Source organism: Lytechinus variegatus, chromosome 8, assembly GCF_018143015.1.
Source record: "Lytechinus variegatus isolate NC3 chromosome 8, Lvar_3.0, whole genome shotgun sequence".
Classification (NCBI taxonomy): domain Eukaryota; kingdom Metazoa; phylum Echinodermata; class Echinoidea; order Temnopleuroida; family Toxopneustidae; genus Lytechinus; species Lytechinus variegatus.
In genome coordinates this window covers 10,200,788-10,223,510 of record NC_054747.1, presented here as the reverse complement: position 1 = coordinate 10,223,510, position 22,723 = coordinate 10,200,788, and the positions used below count along the sequence as shown (strand labels likewise).

The 22,723-nt window shown below is 35.4% G+C and overlaps 1 protein-coding gene across 1 annotated transcript; it reads left to right on the top strand.

Moving 5' to 3' along the window:
- Positions 1-481: 481 nt before the first annotated feature.
- On the top strand, positions 482-21,980 carry LOC121419956. The gene is made up of 5 exons (XM_041614455.1): positions 482-621; positions 10,212-10,279; positions 11,741-11,983; positions 13,535-13,762; positions 20,115-21,980. Exons 1-5 carry the CDS (start codon positions 587-589, stop codon positions 20,573-20,575), a joined length of 1,035 nt encoding a protein of 344 aa, XP_041470389.1. The 5' UTR covers positions 482-586; the 3' UTR covers positions 20,576-21,980.
- Positions 21,981-22,723: the final 743 nt, after the last annotated feature.

Sequence of the window (22,723 nt, the reverse complement as noted above, 5' to 3'; positions counted from 1 at the left end):
GTTTATGTCATATTTTATACAGGTGTTAGAAATATTTCTTATTAGAAGAAGCATTTTAATACAGGTGTCAAATAGTCATTACAGTGCTCTAGCATTGAATGTATAGTTGTACAGATACTTTTTTAATAAAAAGTGTTTTTTATTAATAAGAATGTGTTGCTTTATGCACTAATCTGTTATTAAAATTCTTTGGATTACTTTATAGAAATTGTACAGTTATTCCTAGTAACGGTAGGTATATTAGGAGGTCAATTTAAGTAATTCAGGGAGAACCACCTAAGCCAGAATAGACTACAGATGTTCGTGTAGGCAGTTTTAAGTTAAAACTGAGGGACTACGTCGGTGACGAGATAACGACCCCAGCTGCCGCCGGTTCTCCACCGACATGACTGGTCAAAATTCATGTCATCATTGGGGGCTCGATCTCGTCCACTAATTCGTTGAAGCCACATCTCTCTTATCTGGGGGCTACTCATCGAGGGGTAACACAGTCTGCGGAGGCCGAGTGGAAGAGACATCGCAACCTGCGGAGGCCAGGAACTGGACCGACCACCAGGGCCAAGTGGGGCGTGTCAGACCAGATAGGATGATGGGGGCTCACATCAACGATTACCGTTTAAGTTAAGTTATATTTTGTTATCCATAACCCACATCATGTATATTTCGTTTACAATTATTGTCAAAGAAACGAAAAGAAATATTGAAAACGTTTGATTAAATCTTTCATAACTGTAATCCTCAGTTTTTACGTATTCCTCTTTTGGTGTCAAGCAGCAGTAGATAAATAATAAAACAAAAGTCAATTCCCACGTGACAGATGTACTTTTTTTCCCCATGAGTCAACACTACGTGTTTAGAGTAAGATTTGGGCAAGGTGTGGGAGGTGCAGTACTAAGCCCAATGAATTTCGCTCACAAAATTGTGGGAAAAATCGAAAAAAAAAACATCGAAAACAGCGGTAGCGAGCGGTGATGATTTTTTCTCTCCGCTCCACGACCGCTCCAACAACACTCGGGTGGTGTGACCAGGCCTTTTTTTTTAACAAGCTCACACCAAGTTACCATTAATGCATAGAGCATTTCCATTTATTTGAAAGCAGGATACAAGAGCTTTGTAGATTAAATACCTTGCTCACGGGCATAGCTGCCGCGGCCGGGGATCGAGCCCCGGACTCTTTCATGTATAGTCAGGCGCTTTAGACCACTCGGCCACGGCACCTTCACATGTATTAACCGATGACCGATCGACGTCTGCATGGAACAATTGAAATAATTTACCAATGTACTTGTTTAGGGGTTCAAACCAAGGAATACTTGCCAAGATTATCGTTTTTGTTTCCAATACTTGTTAAGGGGAGGGTTTTACACACAATTACTTGTTAAGGTATGCATTTTCGGTATATAGAAAATACGTGTTTAGTGTGCTTTTCGAGACCTCATTGTCGCGCAATGTATCCACTCGTGAATGGAGGTGCCCCCCCCGTATTTTAGAGCAGCCATAACTTTCTCATTGGTTTCATCATTCTTTTTCATTAATTTTTATCTTTTCCTACACAGAAAGTTATGATTAAGGCTGGATTCCACTTTAAACAAGGGACATCATGGTTACGTAAAATCATAATCTCGACACAATATGCTTTAATCTTATATCTCGAATTCCTATAGGTCCATGATCTGATAAACCCTTTACCACAACATGGCGCCTGGATGCTTTGGGTGCTGCGGGTGTTATTGTCCAAAGGCAGCACTCCCTGCAAATCTGGTAGGTGTGGCAAATTGGGGGAAATGAAGTGAAACCCTTTTTTCATTGTCTAATTTCTGTGGACATTCCGTGCAAAACGACCTTCTATTTAAAGCGATGCTTTTTTGTTCTTTTATTTTGCTTGTCGAATATACATAAGCACCCCTTGTAAAAAAAGAAATCCTTGTCAGGTAGTACCACAATGCCATTCCAAAACGTTTTTACTCGATAACGCTTTAAGAATCATGATTGAAGGACTTATCCTTCATGGCATTCAGTTTTAAGTCTCGTAAACAAAATGAATGGCCATTATCCAGCGAAAGGCTTATGTCGAAAGCGTGGGTGCTGTCGCGTTAGGGTGCGTCAACGCGAACGCGAAGATTCGTCCAAAGCCCCCCCCCCCCCGGTTTAGCCGAAAGGGTGCGTCGGGAGCGCCACGTCGCGTTGCGTTCACTGAAACGCGCCCTTTCGTCCAAAGCCCCCCCCCCCGGTTTTGACGAAAGGGTGTGTTTAATAATAATAAATAAATAATAAAAATACAAATATTTATAAGAAAGCTGAATATAAGGTAATGTGCCAATTTGCACGTAAAATAGTGGATTTTCAATCATTTAAAGCATTGACAATTTGAGGAAAAGAAAGAAAAGTTCAACTAATAATGATAATGATAATAATAATTATGATAATAAAATCAGATACCCACCCTTGCAATAAGCCACTTGGCGCCAATTTTTCACTCCAAATTCATTTCCATAAATTCACTCTTTGGGGTGAAAATTATAGCAAAAAAATTTCAGCTCGCGCTCGCATCATTCTACAACAAAACCCATACTTTCCATGATTAAATAGGTGAATATGGTCCCGTTTTCAGTTCTAAACCTCAAAAGAACTCCCACTTCGATTTGCAATAATCTTTTGTTGGATATATATATCTTGTTTATTAAAAACGTCCATTAAACTCAATTCTTTTTTTCAGATCGAAATATCAAAATTTTCAGCTCGCGCTTCGCGTTCGCATTAATCTGCTGGTGAGATATGTATATATATATATATAAATATATATATACCTATATTATATATGTGTGTGTGCGTGTATATATGTATACATATATATGTACCCATATATATAGGCATATGTGTGTGTGTGTGAGTTCGTTTTGTCTGATCGAGCGTCTTTGGAAAATTTATTCATGATTTTGCTCCCCCCCATCTGAAAAATGGATCGAGGCCCCTGTCGTTAGGGACTCAGAAATGTCCCGTACAACTCGCAACATGTTCACCTTTAATTCACACATGGGCAACATATTTTTGTTGGTTGTCATTTTTTTTACATGACTGCCCAGTAGTACTTTGTTATTACCACAAAGAAGTTTCTCATTTGTTTTTACTGTAGGTTGAAAAATATTGCTAGAATAGCCGATATTTCTAAAACCTGAAATTTTAAGCAGGGGCCTAAACGATCCTAGAGTCATTCTTACGAATATTAAGGCCGGAATAAATAATGCGAGTGCGATTGAGTTCAATTTTTTATTATTTCATATTCCATGTAGGTTGACCTGACCCGATGCATGAGAGTCTTACACATAAATAAAATAGAGCTAGCTCAGTTCGCCCTGATAAAATTTTGTTGTAAAAATATCAGAAAAATCATGAAAAATATTGATGAAGTTTTGAGGAAAATCTGTAAAAGTTTAGGAAAGTTATTAAAATTCAAAGTAATGAAATTGTGACGTCATAATCGAGCAGCTGCCCCATTATATTGTGTAATATATCGTGCATGAATTTCATTTTTAATGGTTCCTGATGACTTATTTTTGTTCTTTTTCATAATCGGATGTGAAAAGATTTGTCTAGTGATGTACAAAATTACAATAAAAAACATTTTTGATTTTCTGAGAAAATGACATGTATGATTCGCTATGTAGAAACGGTGATCGCATGTGACGTCACAAATGAAAAAAAGTGAAATTAAAAAGTAAAAATTTTTCAATTCTTTGATGGATTTATCTCAAACCTTCGGCATTTTTTTTCCGAATAATGTTTTGCTCCCCCTTTAACATTCTGTCAAAATTTTGTTCCGATTCACCAAATATCGACAAATACTTCCTTGCTATTTGTCAACATGACGGCCATTTGAGAAAAAAAAAAAAAACGAGGGAGTGGCTATATAGTCTCGTATCTGCAATTCCCAGAAACTCTTTATTAGTCAGATGATTGACCAATCAGATGGTTAACCAATCACATTCTTCTTATTCTGATGAATATTCATAACAGACCAAACTATCTGGCTTTACGAGTTGTAAAATCAATAAACAGAGCTAGGTGTCACGCAACCCCGGCATGTGTGCTATTCTAGTCCATGGTCTATACAATTTCTTCATCCATCTATGTCATGCTTATGCGATATCTTGCTCTGAAATCTGCCGATCATTGATGAAAGAAATGAAAGGTCATTCGACCAAAACTGTCCGTCAAGTAGCTACGAACTGCTCTAGCACCCTTGTAAGAATTCCTTCCCAGGGTCTTTAACCACAATGCCATTCCGATCTTATTGTAGTTTACGCTATCATAACACGTTTCGCGAGATTCCATACGTGTAGTACGCAAAATCAATTTCTAGTCTCTAATTGGCTGATTGCTTGATCGGTAAAACATTTTTTTGTCAATAATTATAAACTTATATAAAGTGGGTAGCCATGTGAAAACCCGATTACCAAATGAACAAACAATGTTTGATTATGAGTGAATTTGAGGTGAAAATGTTCGTTAGGTACTCAGAAATGTCCCGTCGGACGTGCAAAATTCTCACCTCTAATTCACTCATGGGCAACATATTTTTGTTGGTTGTCATTTTTTACATGCCTACCCAGTAGTTCTTTATTAATACCACAAAACTAATTGAAGTTTCTCATTTGTTTTGAGAGTAGGTTGAAAAATGTTGCTAGAATAGACGATATTTCTAAAACCTGAAATTTTAAGTAGGGGCCTAAGCGATCCTAAAGTCATTCTTACGTATATTAAGGCCGGAATAAATAATGCGAGTGCGATGCCTGAGTTCATTTTTTTTTAATTTGATATTTTCTATGTAGGTTGACCTGACCCGATGCATGAGAGTTTTACACATAAATAAAATAGAGCTAGCTCAGTTCACCCTGATAAAAGTTTGATGTAAAAATATCAGAAAAATCATGAAAAATATTGAAGGTTTGAGGAAAATCTGTTAAAGTTTAGGAAAGTTATTAAAATTCAAAGTTATGAAATTGTGACGTCATAATCGAGCAGCTGCCCCATTATATTGTGTAATATATCGTGCATGAATTTCATTTTTAATGGTTCCTGAGGACTTATTTTTGTTCTTTTTTCATAATCGGATGTGAAATGATTTGTCTAGTGATGTACAAAATTACAGTAAAAACTTTTCGATTTTCTGAGAAAATGACATGTATGATAATATATTTTTAACATCGCTATGTAGAAACGGTGATCGCATATGCCGTCACAAATGAAAAAAGTGAAATTAAAAAGTAAAATTTTTTTCAATTCTTTGATGGATTTATCTCAAACCTTCGGCATTTTTTTGTTCAACTAATTTTTTGCTTCCCCTTTTAACATTCTTTCAAAATGTTGTTCCAATTCACCAAATATCGACAAATACTTCTTTGCTATTTGTCAACATGACGGCCATTTGAGAAAAAAAAACGAGGGAGTGGCTATATAGTCTCGTATCTGCAATTCCCAGGAACTCTTTATTAGTCAGATGATTGAACAATTAGATGGTTAACCAATCACATTCTTCTTATTCTGATGAATATTCATAACGGACACAACTATCTGGCTTTGTAAAATCAATAAAGAGAGCTAGGTGCCACGCAACCCCGGCATTTCCTTTCAACTGCAGACAAGCAATCATCTTCTTTTCACTCTGTTTCACATTTTGTACTTTCTTTGATTGCGGTGAGTGTTAAATACCACAAACATGATAAAGTGATTTATATTTGCTATAATATTACTTCTATTTACACATAGCGCAATGTGTGTGTGTGTGTGTGTGTGTGTACATGGGCTATGGAATATGAGTGTGTATTTGAGTTTTGTGAGACGTGTATCAATCAGATATGATTATTTACGTCTCGGACCGACCTTTAACGTCACCATCCGAAAGACGTGACCAAGGCTCGAACCTCGAACCTCTGCATCAATTTGTAACTTCCCCACAGCTTGGATTACAGGCGCACGCCACAACGCCCAGTTGTAGCGTCCTTTAGTAGTCTAGCTTTCGATATAATGGCTTAGATTAGAGGTAGGCTATGAAGGTCTGGTCACACCGCCAAAGCGTTGTTGGAGCGCTCGTGGAGCGGAAAGAAAAATTCATCACCGCTCGCTACCGTTCACCATTTTCGATTTCGATTGTTTTTGTTTTCGATTTTTTCCCCAATTTTGTGAGCGAAATTCGACCCTCTCTCCCTACCGCTCCAACAACGCTCGGGCGGTGTGACCAGGCCTTAAAATGTTGTTTCAGTTTGCCTACGGTACCGGCACCAGCTTAAGGCCTGTTAACACCGCACAAGTGTTGTTGGAGCGGAGAGAAAAAATCAGTGCCGCTCGCTACCGTTCACCATTTTCGTTTTCTTTTTTTTCCGATTTTTCCCCCAAATTTTGTGAGCGAAATTCGACCTTCTCTCCCTACCGCTCCACGACCACTCCAACTACGCTCGGGCGGTGTGACCAGGCGTTTAAATGGAGAAGGGTGTTCGGTCAAAAATTGAGAAGGTGCCGCCCCAATAAACGATTTTGGCTCTATGGGACCACGCCCAATTGAAAACGTGTAAATTATACATTTTTTGGCACATGTTGTAACATTTCTTGGCGATAGATGCACAGCGCGTATATATATTATACGTATACTGTACATGTATATATATATATATATATATATATATATATATATATATATATATATATATATTAACGCACCTCTCACTGACTTTTTACTGTCAGTCTCGCACCACTTTCGAGACTGAATTTGCGACACTCGGGTGCGCGGTTCCAAAGTTAGTGCAACATTTTGGAAATAAATGTAGGGCCCAAAAGTGCCCCAATACATGGTTTCGAGTACAAATCCAGTGTAGATTGTTAATGTAGCAAAAAATAAAAAAAATGTCATTATTTTACGTTTGCTGAGTAAAAGCAATTGATTTCATATTATCTACGACTGAAAAAGTATCACTGATATAATTTCCGTTGGAAAAAACAAAGAAAAACAAAGAAATACATAATGTACATGGATGTTTATGGAATGGCTGTCTGATCCAGCTTGAGTTGAGTCATGGATCACATCCGGAGGGTTTTTTATGTAAATGTTTAAGAAAAATGACCTGTTTGATATTCAAGATCACTTGATCTAGTTGCCCACTAAATGATCAAATTTGATTTTAAAAAAAATCACCCAAAATATCAACACTGGCTTCGATATTAGATTCATTAGATTATTTGTCTATAAAAACATTTACATCAACACTAAAATTACCCAAAGCGGATACGGAACACATAAGTTATTACGAAAATGCACGCAGACACTTCCATATTTGGCCTATTTGGGGCCACGCCCACCCCAGATAAGATTTTTTTGGGGCGGCACCTTCTCATATTTTGGCCGATTTCCATAAAAATGGTGTCAAAATGCTCAGGAAATGAACTTGAGTCAAATATACAGGTGCCCTAACATTTTCCATTTTTTACCCCTGTATAGCCCACCACTACTTAAATGTATTACTTAAAGGTCAAGTCCGCCCAAGAAAAATATTGAGTTGAATAAATAAAGAAAATATCAAACTCGCATAACGCTGAAAAGGTCATCAAAATCGGATGTAAAATAAGACAGTTAAGACATTTTAAAGTTTCATTAATTTTTCACAAATCAGTGATCATGGTGATGTGCACAACTCAGTGAAATGCAAATGAGACAGTCGATGATGTCCCTCACTTTTTCTTTTTTTTTCATTGTTTGAATTATAGATTACTTGTTTTTTTTACAGATTTGACAATAAGGACTAACTTGACTAAACCATATAGTACTTATACAGGGCTAATTCCATATGTTCAGAGAGAAATTAATTGTTTCATTTGGTAATGAGGAGAAAATTAGAATATTTCATATGTCATTGAATAAAACACAAAAGAAAAAGTGAGTGGATTATATCAGTCTGCTCATTTGCATACCGACCAGGATGTGTATTATAACTATTTTGTGAAATCAAGCAAAACTTTAAAATGTCATAACTTTCTTATTTTACATCCGATTCTGATGAAATTTTCGATGCTATGCTTGTCAGTTGATTTTTTCTCTTTTTATTCGAATCAACCTTTTTCTTGGGTGGACTTGTCCTTTAAAACTTTTATATGTATAAAGGTTTGTTATCTGATCGTAATTACCTTTCTTTATGAAATCGTCATTATTATTAACATTGTTCTTACCATTCATCTTTTAATCATTATTAGAATTAGCCTTGTACCATTTGTACCATTATGATACTCTTTGACACTGCTCTCGTCACCACTATTTCTATCATTTAATTATTTATTCATTTATTAAGTTTTATTTAAAAACAGTATAGTCCTTTCATAGCCCAAAGGCCTACTTTACAAAAGGGCCCTGTAGACATAGAAAGATTTACAAAATAAATGAAATACGATTAATATAAAGTAAAATATAGTACACAATCAAAATTACATGACATATCAATGCTATCACATTGAATGAATAAAAAAAAACTTAAAAACCTAGATTAAAATCAAAAGACGGTTTAAAAGACGAAGAAAATCATAGAAATAAAGGATTTTTTTTTCAAAAACATGTGACTAAAATAAAGCTAAGCAAAATTGATTAATAAGTTATAAAATAGACAATTTAAAAGACAATAAAAGATTATTAATATAAAATGGCATAAAGCAGATAGCATACAAGGAGAAATAAAAATGGGTAAAATGAAACCCCCAAAATACACAAGTATCACAAATACATAAAAACACAAAGAAAAATGTAACGATAACATCAAAACAAAAACAAAATAAATTAACCTCATGGCAACAGACATTATGAATAGGACCGGTGTTTAAAACAATAAAGAGAGTCGCCTGATTTGACTTTTGTCTCACCTGCATAGCAGAGTGAGACTATAGGCGCCGCTTTTCCGACGGCGGTGGCGGTGGTGTCTACATCAAATCTTAACCTAAGATTATGTTTTTGAAATGACATAACTTAGAAAGTATATGGACCTAGTTCATGAAACTTTGCCATACGGTTAATCAAGTATTACTGAACATCCTATTAGAGTTTCGTGTCACATGACCAAGGTCAAAGGTCATTTAGAGTCAATGAACTTAGACCTTTTCCCCCACTCCCATGCACTAGTTTATTATGCCTGTAACCTGTTTGACCCACCTCTTACTAACTCTCGTATTCATCTCTTCCTCATACCCTCTACCGTTTTGTTCCAGATCCTGTTTGATGTTGCCTGCCTCATTTTCTTAATCCCTCTTTGCTTGAGGTCTTTCATTGGCCTTACTTAAACCAACTTCCCTTTGTGTCTGCCTACTCCTTTTCTTTCATCCCCTTCACTAACCTGATTGGTCTTCTCTACTCACATAATGACCCTTTTGTCTCCTTGTTTCTAGTGTTGCTGTAGCTTGTCTGTGGTCTATATTATGGTTGTTCCACTCTTTATGTTTGTCATTTTGCCATCGACGAAGATTCTGCTAGGATCGAAAGCTTAGGCCCCTTTTGACTTAATAATTGAAACAAAACGAACATTCGGACGCTTTATGACGGTATTTCAAACAAGCAATTCGATAGTGTATTCGCGCTTTACATTGTAAAGCGTATTCTTATTAATCAATAAGCAGCAGTGCGCGTTCTTTTAAGGCCACCGCACACCTTACGACTGTTCGCGATCCGATTTTGGAACAAATCGCATTTTGCTCATTTTCTGAAAATGTGAATGGCACATATCATTTTATTTGAGGTTAAAATTAATTGAAAAAATACTAACATAACCAATTTGTAAGATTGCAAGCCTTTCTTTTGGAGTAAAGGCCACATTAGTTTCAAATCGTAGCCAATCGTACGACTGCTATGACGTCATTACGACTAAATATTAAATTCGCTTTATTCTAAGAAGGGTGATAGCATACTCACAGATTTGAACATAGGAATTCGTACGATGATTCAGAACATTATACAGTAAGATATTCCAAGTCTCAATATTAGCTTCAAACTCTACTAAATTTTATTCTCAAATCGGGTCGCAGACCAATCATAAGGTGTGCGGTCGCATTTAGAATACTTTAAGACCAATGCAATGCTGCCCTTTATACCGCACGAAAATGGGAATTAAAGTGCGACTCTAAGTAACGCTTTGAGACACCCCATAACTCTATTTCTCATCACTATCTATCTATTTATTCATTTTCAGATCCATTGCAGATCCTTCCGAAAAACTGCGCCATCGAGTGATCATCAATATGGAGAAATTTTTCAAAAGTAAGGAGATCATATTTATATTACAAAAAAATATCCCATTCGGTGCCAATGTGGATTGTAATAAGCCTAGATTATGATTTTTATCTGATACCTCTTTCTCCTTGAAGGCTAATGATTTCAACCAATAGAGGAAAATCAAACAAACAAGAACAGCGACGAAAATTTCATCAAAACCGATTGGAAAATTTTCAAGCTTCGCTAACTTTTACAAAATAGATACAGGCACAATACAGTGATATGCAAATGAGTGTCAGTGGTGTCACTCACTCATTGTTTATTTTGTTTTTATAAGAATGAATTATGCAATATTTAAATGTTTACAGATTTGACAATTAAGACCCTTTTTATTGGATCTTTGAAATTTTGAACCATGGTAATTCAAAATTACCACATCACCCGTATACTGAAAACTCTTCACTGGTTGCCCCTAAAGGAACGCATAGTCTTTAAAATCTGATTTTGATCTTTCACATTGTTACGAAATTTAGTTAGATTATTATATATATATACATATAGATTTGCATTTTTGTAATTGCGGGTAAACATATCATACACCAAACAAAATAATAAGTTATGTTACATACCTCGAAGAGTCGGTTCTGATTAATCCGAAAAATATATAAACATATCCAAGTTATCTGGCAAAGATTCCTTTGATTAAAGTCAATAGTGCTGGTCACCGATGAAATTGATGTCGAAAAACGATGGATGATTAGAGTCGCTGTAACAAGTTGAAATGTCAGTGAAGACAAAGTTGATGATGCTGAACAATCGATATTAGTAGTCCATGGGTTGAACATTGTTCTCCAGAACAGGTTGATGATCCTGATGATAATTCCTCTCTCAAAAGATTCCAGGTGAAAATAAACTACGCTTTGACATGAAGTCTACCCTGAAACTGTTAGTTCTGATTTGTTATTCCTTGAAGAAACTGCCAGCTTGAATATAAATTTCCGTTATGCTTTTTCCCCAAGTTTTTCCACCGGGGTCATATTCTGGCGACAACTAGTTTAGGAGCAAAACATGTAAATAAAGCCCGCAAAAACTTCTTTAGGGGGTTATTTTTCACGCAGAGAAAAACTCGTTTAGGGAGTGTTTGGAAAACAAACTTGGTCACGCGTGTGTACAGCAATACATTTGACTGCCTTCACCCCCCCCCCGGGGGGGGGGGGCTACGCTCTCGTCATTTATTTTATTAGACTCCAATCATTGTAATGAATACCGAACATGGTTAGAATGTTCCGTTTAAAAGTATAGGGCTAAATCTAAATTTAAAACAAAAATAGCTCTCCCAATACGCGGTGGCATATATACTATTTATTTTTCGTCATGTCTGATTAAATAAAACAACGTGCCTTGGCTGTCCACTTTCAGTTATACTTCAAGAATATATGTTTTCTAATTTCTGTTTGTACTCTTTCCTTAAAAGTTGTTTTAACAACAATTCATATTTGCTTTCAGTCAGTAAAGTCAAAGATGGGATTCCTTGTGGTTGGAGGTTGGCGACTTACATGGAGGTAAAGGATTCAATGCAAGTCGTTACAGATTTGCTTGATGAATGGACCATCGCCAAACTTGAAGATGGGTGGCAAGTTGTCGGTGGTGGATATGGCAACAAAGTTGAGAAATATGATGATCCCAACAAAACTTTCGGGGACCAGTTGATCACCAACGCGATTAACATGATTAAGAAAGAATTTAAAGGTAAACTTATCATTTTTATATTACCACAAAAACCCATTTTGTTACCTATATATGTGGATTGCAATATTCCTAGTTTACGATAACCGGATACCTCGTTCTCTTTTATAAAGGAGAATGAAACCTTTCGAACAAGATAGCTTGTGGGAAAACAGAAAAATCAAAGAAACAGATCAACGAACGTTTGAGAAAAATCGGACAAATAATGAGAAAGTTATGAGCATTTGAATATTGCAATCACTAATGCTATGAAGATCCTCCTATCGGCAATGTGACATTGATGTGTGATGTCACTTGAGTGAACAACTTTCCCTTTGATGGTCTATACATACCTTCGAAATTTGTTTTTTCTTTTTGGTGATACAAACTCTTTATCCATGATGTATTCTTTAGAAATATGTATTACATGTCCTCCCATAAAAAGAATATATGATCAACTGTTAGATGTGATAAAAGAAGCAGTTTAAGTAAAACATATACTAAAGTAATGGGGAGAGTTGTTCTCAAGTGACATCACAAATACTTGTCGCAATGCCAATGTGAGGATCTCCATAGCATTAGTGATTGCAATTTTCAAATGCTCATAACTTTCTCATAATTTGTCTGATTTTTCTAAAACTTTCGTTGATCTGTTTGCACACAAGCTATCTTGTTCCAAAGGTTTCATTCTCCTTTAAAGGTCAACTTTCAAAGTTGATTTCGAACAATAATAAAGATCAAACAAGCATAACTAAGGCAATTTCACCAAGAATCGAATTCTAGAATTGGGATGTAAACCGAAAAGTATAATTCATTATTATCATGTTATTATCATCATCATTGTTGCTTTTGTTATTATTACCGCTATTACTATTACCATTATTATCATCATCATAATTATAATTGTTATTAAAGGATTTCCCTGCCAATTTCGGCAAGATATCATTCGATTAGATAATTTACCATTCAAATTATGCTCCACCGTTTTTCCCCGTGTTTTAATTCAAAGTGCAAGACTACCCTAGAAAAAAATGATTTGACTCATAAGAGATAAATCATACTAGAATAATGCTGACAATTTTATCAAAATCGGAGATAAAATAAAAAACCGATATGACATTTTCAAGTTTCGCTTATTTTTCACAAAACAGTTTTATGTGCAACTCAGTGACACGCAAATGAGAGTTGAAGATTTCACTGACTCACTATTTCTTGTGCTTTTTTTTATTTTGCAATATTTCAATTTTCACAGATTTCGCAAAAAAATGTTATTCTTGGTTGAACAGCAAAATGCTCAAACGATGGTAATTTCACATGTTCAGCCAGAAATTGTAATGAATACTGAACATGGTTAGAATGTTCCGTTTAAAGGTATAAGTCTAGATTTAAAAAAAAAAATAGGTCTCCCAATACGCGCTGGCATATATACTATTTTTTTCGTCATGTCTGATTACATAAAACAACGTGCCTTGGCTGTCCACTTTCAGTTATACTTCAAGAATATATGTTTTCTAATTTTTGTTTGTACTCTTTTCCTTAAAAGTTGTTTAAACAACAATTCGTATTTGCTTTCAGTCACTAAGGTCAAAGATGGGATTCCTTGTGGTTGGAGGTTGGCGACTTACATGGAGGCAAATGATTCAACAGTTAAAGATTTGCTTGATGAATGGACCATCGCCAAACTTGAAGATGGGTGGCAAGTTGCTGGTGGTGGATATGGCAACAAAGTCGAGAGATATGCTGATCCTAACAAAAGTTTCGGGGACCAGGTGATCACCAACTCGATTAAGAAAGAATTTAGAGGTAAACTTATCTTTAAAAAAAAATAACACAAAAACCCATTTTGGTACCTATGTGGATTGCAATATTCCTAGTTTACGATTACCGGATACCTCGTTCTCTTTAACCCTAAATAGACTGGGCTATTTTGACGCCTAAGAAGACTGGGGGGGGGGGGTGATTCAACCCCCCCCCCCCCTTAGTCTCGGCGGTCGATCGCGCGATCACGACGAAAATTGGCACACACGTTACCCATTGCATTATCTACAAAACTATAACATCAAATTCTGCAAAAAATCTCATGTCTCATCAATTGTGCTAATTTATGCGTAAAATCATAAGTTTGCTCTAACTAATAAAATAATGCCCCTGAAATGCTAATTTTTGTTTCACATACTCTAGATAAGCATCTGATCAAATTTATTTTTAAAAAATTTCAACATCACAATTATTTTCTCATGTATTCTATTGTTTTTTAATTTTTTATGTATTTCTCTGTTTTTCGACTTTTTGTTTTTTATTGTTTTTTCAATGGAAATTGTCGGGGACTTTATTTTGACCATAAAAACGAGAAAATTAATTGATTTTAAGCAGTAAAAGGAAAAATAATGATACATTTATGAATTTTGGCTAAAAACAGTATTTGCATTGGATTTGTACACAAATTCACGTTTTCGGGTCATTTGGGGTCTGCATGCACTTACGAATTGTTGCGTATTTTCAGAACCGCGTACCCGGGGGCCACAATTTTGGTCTCAAAAGAAGCGTGAGACCTGAAAATAAAAAGGCAGCGAGCGACGCGGTCAAAAAAATTTGCGCGGCGGATTTATCGCGAAAAATGTCGAGGGGGGGGGGGGCTGAATCAGCCCCCCAGTCTTTTTAGGATTAAAGGAGAATGAAACCTTTGGAACAAGATAGCTTGTGGGAAAACAGAAAAATCAAAGATACAGATCAACGAACGTTTGAGAAAAATCGGATATATAATGAGAAAGTTATGAGTATTTGTATATTGCAATCACTAATACCATGGAGATCCTCCTATTGGCAATGTGACATTGATGTGTGATGTCACTGATGAACAACTTTCCCTTGATGGACTATAAAATACCCTCAAAATGTTTTTTTTTTCATTTTCTTTTTGGTGATACAAACTCTTTATCCATGATGTATTTTTTAGAAATATGTATTACAAGTCCTCCCATAAAAAGAATTTATGATCTACTGATAGATGTGATAAAAGAAGCAGTTTAAGTAAAACATATACTAAAGTAATGGGGAGAGTTGTTCTGAAGTGACATCACAAATACTTGTCGCAATGCCAATGTGAGGTTCTCCATGGCATAGGGACTGCAATATTCAAATGCTCATAACTTTCTCATTATTTGTCTGATTTTTCTAAAACTTTCGTTGATCTGTTTTCACACAAGCTATCTTGTTCCAAAGGTTTCATTCTCCTTTAAAGGTCAACTTTCACCACATAAAAGTTGATTTCGACCAATAATAAAAATCAAACAAGCATAACGATGGCAATTCACCAAGAATCGAATTCAAGAATTTGGATGTAAACCGAGAAATAAAGTCCATTATTATATGTTATTATTATCATCATTGTTGCTTTTGTTATTATTATTATTACTACCGCTATTACTATTAAAATTATTATCATCATCAGAATTATAATTGTTGTTATTAAAGGATTTCCCTGCCAATTTCGGCAAGATATCATTCGATTGGATAATTTACCATTCAAATTGAGCTCCACCGTTTTTCCCGTGTTTCAATTTAAAGGGCAAGACCACCCTAGAAAAAAATGATTTGAATCATAAGAGATAAATCATACAAGAACAATGCTGACAATTTATCAAAATCGGAGATAAGATAAAAAAACGATATGTCATTTTCAAGTTTCGCTTATTTTTCACAAAACAGTTTTATGCGCAACTCACTGACATGCAAATGAGAATTGATGATTTCACTGACTCACTTTTTCTTGTGCTTTTTTTAATTATACAATATTTCAATTTTCACAGATTTGACAAAAAAGGTTCTTTTTGGTTGAACCGCAAAATTTTCAAACAATGGTAATTGTTGCTCATGACAATAAAGAGAAAATGGAAATATTTCATATCATGAAATACAAAAGAAATAGTGAGTGAGCGATGTCATCAGTCTTCTCGTTTCCAAACCGACCAGGATGTGCATAAAACTGTTTTGTGAAATTAAACGAAATTTAAAATGTCACAATCTTCTTATTTTACATCCAATTTTGATAAAATTTTCAGTGTTATTGTTTGATTTTTCTCTTTTTATTCAAATCAACTTTGTGTTTTGGTGGATTTGTCCTTTAATGATTTTGGTGTCTTTGAGTTGGAAAAAGGCGAATTTATCATTCAAAATGGATTTTATTTGATTCGTTTTGGCAATATGAAAACCGTCATCAATTCGCAAAGCATGAGCGGAAGAAATAATTTTGTGTTGGATGTTAGTTCCATTTTCATTTATAGACAAATCAATTTCGCACTGACGTTGGTCAAATAAACCAGCGTATGAAGTGGTGTCCTATAGAGTGAGACTATAGGCGCTGCTTTTCCGACGGCGGCGGCGTCAACATCAAATCTTAACCTGAGGTTAAGTTTTTGAAATGACATCATAACTTAGAAAGTATATGGACCTAGTTAATAAAACTTGGCCATAAGGTTAATCAAGTATTACTAAACATCCTATTAGAGTTTCATGTCACATGACCAAGGTCAAAGTTCATTTAGGGTCAATGAACTTAGACGATGTTGGAGGAATCAACATCGAAATCTTAACCTGAGGTTAAGTTTTTGAAATGTCATCATAACTTAGAAAATATATGGACCTAGTTCGTCATGTTCGTGAAACTTGGACATAAGGTTAATCAAGTATCTCTGAACATCCTGCATGGGTTTCACGTCACATGACCAAGGTCAAAGGTCATTTAGGGTCAATGAACTTTGGCCGAATTGGGGGTATCTGTTGAATTACCATCATAACTTTGAAAGTTTCTTGGTCTAGTTCATTAAACTTGGACATTAGAGTAATCAGGTATCACTGAACATCCTGTGCGCGTTTCAGGTCATATGACCATGGTCAAAGGTCAATGAACTTTGGCCGAATTGGGTGTATCTGTTGAATTACCATCATAACTTTGAACTTTTATGGATCTGATTCATGAAACTTGTACATAAGAGTAATCAAGTATCACTGAACATCCTGTTCGAGTTTCAGGTCACATGATCAAGGTCAAAGGTCAATGAACTTTGGCCATGTTGGGTTTTTTTGTTGAATAACCATCATATCTCTGTAAGTTTATTGGTCTAGTTCATAAAAAGTGGACATAAGACTCACTGAACATCTTGTGCGAGTTAGAGTAGTATTCAAAGTCAGCACTGCTGCTATATTGAACCGCGTGATGCAGGTGAGACGGCCAGAGGCATTCCACTTCTATTTTTACTTTATATCTTTGCTGTCTATTTTTTTAATCACCTCAATCACAGAATGTGTTTTAGAATTTTATTCATCATATTTCGTTTTAAGGCTTAATTATTTTTATCTTGTTACATGATAATTGTGAATTAAAACCTTAATTGCATACACAGTAAAAACGCTGATTAAAATTCTTATACAACGCTGTTTACTGTATGAACCTTACATTAATTGTTTAAACAGTTTAAACAAGTGTTTAAATCTTAAACAACAAAGTTTAAATTTCAATATCTAATCTTCAGTAGATTAAACATGATTGTTTAAACTGTTAAACAACTATAGTAATGTTCATATAGTAAACAGCGTTGTATAAAATCTTAAACAGCATTTTTACATAACTGTGTAGATGAGGACGTTTGTCTAATTCTTCATATCGTCTTTATTTGGTTCAAACAATTTTTTTTCTAATGCTTGTCTCTCGTCTGTCTCATTCGTCTATATACCTATTCAACCAATTGGGAAAAGACGTCTTGAAATGGTTGAACCACTGGGTGAACCTATCATGCAAGCAATGTCGATCAAAATAAAAAAAAATATGGTAGTAAATGTTTACGTGCTGCCGTGATTGCAACTTTAGAAAAACCAAGCCTTCTCTGACGACTGTATATTTTGGATCCATTCTCTAAATGCTCACGAATACTAATCTTGTCCTTTCGTGGAGCGTTGTGGCCAAGTGGATTAGTCTCCGGACTTTGAAACAGAGGGTCCTGGGTTCAAATCCCAGCCATGGCGTATTTTCCTTCAGCAAGTAATTCATCCACATTGTGATGCACTCAACCCAGGTGAGGTGAATGGGCACCCGGCAGGAATTTATTTCTTGAAATGCGTGTGCGCTGTAATCTGAGTGATTACGGCTCCCAACCTACAGCTGCATGGGGTAATAATACTTTGGAAGCGCATAGAGACATTATTCACGATGTGATATGCGCTATAAAAGAACTGTATATTATTATTTCGACGCTCACAAACAAAATCATTCGACGTGGGCGGTAATCCAGCGAGACAGAATGGTGGGGGAGGAGGACACAATGATCCCTCTTTCGAATATCGATCTCGTACAACAGCCTTTAGACATGTTTGAACATAGTCATTTTTTTGCATACGATTCATAAAACGATTTTCGTGACGATCTGAGATCTTGAGAGAGGCTTCTTGGCACATAAATATATACAAAATAGAAATGTTGCATACTGGATTCCATGTATTGAAAGCAATGTGTCAGGAAATAAACTTCCAATGAATCGCTAAGTTAAGGACCAGCTCTTGAATAAAAGGGGAGGGTTGTAAAATTAAAGGAGAATGAAACCTTTGGAACAAGATAGCCTGTGTGAAAACAGAAAAATCAAAGAAACAGATCAACGAAAGATTGAGAAAAATAGGACAAATAATGAGAAAGTTATGACCATTTGAATATTGCAATCACTAATACTATAAGGATCCTCACATCGGCAGTGCGACAAAGATGTGTGATGTCACAACCCTCCCCATTTCTTTAGTTTATATTCACTTAAACTGCCTCTTTTATTACATCTATCAGTAGATCATGTGTTCTTTCTATAGGAGAGCTTGTAATGCAGACTTTCAAAGAATAAATCATCGATAAAGAGTTTGTATCACCATAAAAAAGCAAAAAAGGGGACATTTTGGGGGTATTTTATAGTCCATCAAAGGAAAAGTTGTTCACATGTGACATCACACATCCTTGTCGCATTGCCAATGGGAGGGTTTCCATGGCATAGGGACTGCAATATTCAAATGCTCATGACTTTCTCATTATTTGTCCGATTTTTCTCAACTTTCTTCGTTCTTATTCTTTGATTTTTCTGTTTTGTGGCAAGCCTGCTGTTCCAAAGGTTTTATTCCCCTTTGAGAATATCGATAGGCACCCCTGATAGCTTCAGAGCACATGCAGCTTAGATAACTAAATCAATGCATATTCTTTGGATCAATTCGTCTTTTTATATTTTTGGACACCCCTCTCCCATTAAATTGATTTAAAATGCTAGGGGGAAATAGCATATTATTAACCTAGTTTAATTAGACATTTGATCTGTAATAAATATAGAAAAAAGGAAACAGATACACTTCGTCACATTGCATAAAATAAAATATTACGAAAGCGTATTTAAAATCGTGTTATTGAATAAGTAGATTGCTCCCATACACGGCATATCACGTTTTACTTGGACTGACGTTTCAACGAAATTGAATGCCACGTTCGAGGATAACTGAATAAAATAAATTCGTATTTTTATTTTTTAATTTAAATTATATACCAATTACATGCTAAAGAAATAAAATTAGAAATTTATTCCTAATTGTTGATCCAAATTGCGAAACAATTCCGCGTATAATCAAAACGGAAATAATTGTTCCGATGATAGATCTACGATAATTGGCGGGAAAACCTATATTATTGTTGCTCTTGTTTTATTTTTCATTATTATTTTTTTGTTAAATTTTTTGGTGTTTTCAATTCTTCATCCAAATAGTTTTGTAATAGAATGCTATTTTGTTTTATCTATTTCTACAGTAGTCTTTCTTTGTATTTTTTCCATTTCAAGATGGAATTCGTCGACGGTCCAGTTCCGAACATAAACAGCATGACAATAGTTTATTTTAGTGAATAAAAGTTAAAGCAAATATTGATTTGTAAATCATATAGATTTGAAAAAGCCTTCCTTAAATGATTTGTAGAGTAAAAGCAACAACGCTGATTTTGTATATGAATGTTACATTCGTTGTTTAAACGGTTAAAAAATGAAACATCTAAATTTAATCAAAGACTTACTTCAGATGTATGTTGTCAAATTTTTGTTTGTAGTCTTACCCAAATGTTTTATAAAAACATATTGTTTGGTTTCAGTCACTAGAGTCAAAGATGGGATGCCTAGTGGCTGGAGGTTGGCGACGCACTGGGAAGCAGAAGATTCCATGCAAGATGTTACAGATTTACTTGATGAGTGGACCATCGCCAAACTTGAAGATGGGTGGCAAGTTGTCGGTGGTGGATATGGCAACAAAGTCGAGAAATATGACGATCCCAACAGACAGTTTGGAGACCAGTTGATCACCGTAGTCAGGCCAGTGAAGGATGTTCGTGTGGTTGAAATCGCCGAGGGCATCACGCGGGATTGGAGGTGGGCGACGAAATCACAGGTCGAAAGCGTAAAGGAAGATGTGGAAAAATTACTCGGGGAATGGTCTATCGCAAAGCTCTCAGATGGATGGAAAATTGGTGGTGGAGGATACGGCTATAAGATCACCAAGTGTGATTCTGATGATGGTACTATTACGGAAATGGTTATTGTACAAGAATCCCTCTAGATAATGATATGAGCAATTCTGGATTAGGGGTGGAGGCAAACTCTCCAGCCAGAAGTTCCCCTTGATTCGGGGGGGGGGGCTCATATTACATTAGGCGATTAGGGTCATGCGAAGAACTTTACCAATGGGAAATGGGTATGGTGAATATGCCTATTTTAGAGACATTTGAAAGCGAGGGATTGAAGAAACCTAGAGGGTTAAAGAAGAAATAATTTGCACTTGCACTTTCATATTAAACAAGGAAACTTGAACGATTTGTTACTAAATTGTGGTGATTATTTCATGATGGATAGCAAAGTTTTCCATTTGGCGGTTTGTGGGGGTTCAATTTAGCACCCCCCCCCTCGTTTTTTAATTTCATTACTTCTGGATTTTCAAGGAGTTTTGTCTTTTCAAGTATTAAAGAAAAAAAGGGATTTTAAGAAGGATTAGGGACTCCATAAACTGGCCGATCAAATAATCAGGATACATCTAACATTTACATGTTAAAAAGATATGAACGTATTTTCTTGATAAAATATGTTTATTTTGCTCAATTGGCTCATACTCGAGATATCAAAATAGGTAAATGCAGAATCTCTTTCAATTTCAACTAACAATGAAAACAAAGGGCTATTTGCATAACTTAAGCATGTTTAGGACTATAATACCGGAGTTGCTAGTGTTCATTTATGATCGGTGTTGACAATTTCAGGCCCATTTCAGTACTGCCTTCTGTGTAAAAAAAAATTCCTTGAGAAAGCAGTACACGATTGTATTCGTATCTTTAAGGGGACGTTCAGGCTGGAAATATTTATATCTCAATAAATACAGTAAAATCTTACAAAGCAAAATGCTGAAAATTTGATCAAAATCGGATAACAAAATAACAAAGTTATTGACTTATTACATATTTCGGTGAAACAGTTTTAGGCATGTCTTTGTGAATATTCATTAGGTGGGCTGATGATACCATATCCCCACTTGTTCTTTTGTATTTTATTATGTGAAATTAGATTTATTCAAAAAATTTCTACCAAGAACTAAAATTGGATTGACAGCTTATTAAATGCATTAGTCATTTATTGCGCAAGATATTTCAACATAATGGAGACACATCATTTACACAATGTATGAAAAAAATAAACATTTATGATTTCATGTAATGACATAAGAAAAAAAGGAAAGTGGGGATGTTACTTCATCAGCCAACCTAATGAATATTCATGACGATATGCATATAACTGTTTTCACAAGATATTGATAACTTTAAAATTCAATAATTTCGCTATTTGTTATCCGATTTTGATGAAACTTTTAGTATTTTGCTTTGTGATTTTCTTTCTTTTTATTTAGATGTAAATATGTTCACTGATATAAACAAGATAGTATACTCATCCATAAAAAAAAGCCTGGTCATTTCTTTCGGCACAAAAAAGAAAGTTGGAGAATAACCAATTCACGACCAAATGATATAGCAACAACCTACCGTGTACTGATGAAATAATATATCTAGGGCAGGGGTTCTTAAACTTTTTCTTTGAAGGGCCAGATTAGACTCCAAGTAAACCTGAAAGGGCCAGGGTGAAGTGGATACTTAGAAAAAAAAATGTTCGCGAAGCGCAAAAACCCTTGCGGTCGGGTTCCTATATGCTCTCTTGTGCAATCTTGCCCTTATTTTGGGAGCATTTAATCCAACAAATTTATAACAGTTTCATATGTTTTGAATGTCATTACTTTTATTACGGTTTCATGGATACACAATGTAATCATATTGAGCAATGTTTCATATTGTGACTAAAAAGTGATTTTAAAAAACCAAGCAGAGTCTCGCGGGCCGGATCGAGAAGTTCCAAGGGCCGGATCCGGCCCGCGGGCCGTAGTTTGAGAACCCCTGATCTAGGGGTTATACTTGACTCACAACTGACGTGGTCTGAACATATCAATTATTATTTCACGTACAATTGGATGGATTCACCGCATAAAGCAATGCCTTATAAAACTCTTGTAAATTTATATTTTTGCCTTAATTTTACCACAAAATGATTATCGTTGCACTGCATAGGAAAACTAATCAAAATAATAAATATAAAAGCCCCAATTTATTTCAAATCGCTCATTACTCATCGCACCTTTTTAAAGCATAGTGGGGACAATATCAAACAAAAA

Bases quoted from the DNA above. Each gene is read 5' to 3' on its own strand.
- LOC121419956 (XM_041614455.1), top strand. From the start codon at position 587: ATGATGGGGGCTCACATCAACGATTACCGTTTAAG. The intron at 10,280-11,740 runs GTAAGGAGATCA...ATTTGCTTTCAG, and splicing joins TATGGAGAAATTTTTCAAAA to TCAGTAAAGTCAAAGATGGG. The intron at 13,763-20,114 runs GTAAACTTATCT...GTTTGGTTTCAG, and splicing joins GATTAAGAAAGAATTTAGAG to TCACTAGAGTCAAAGATGGG.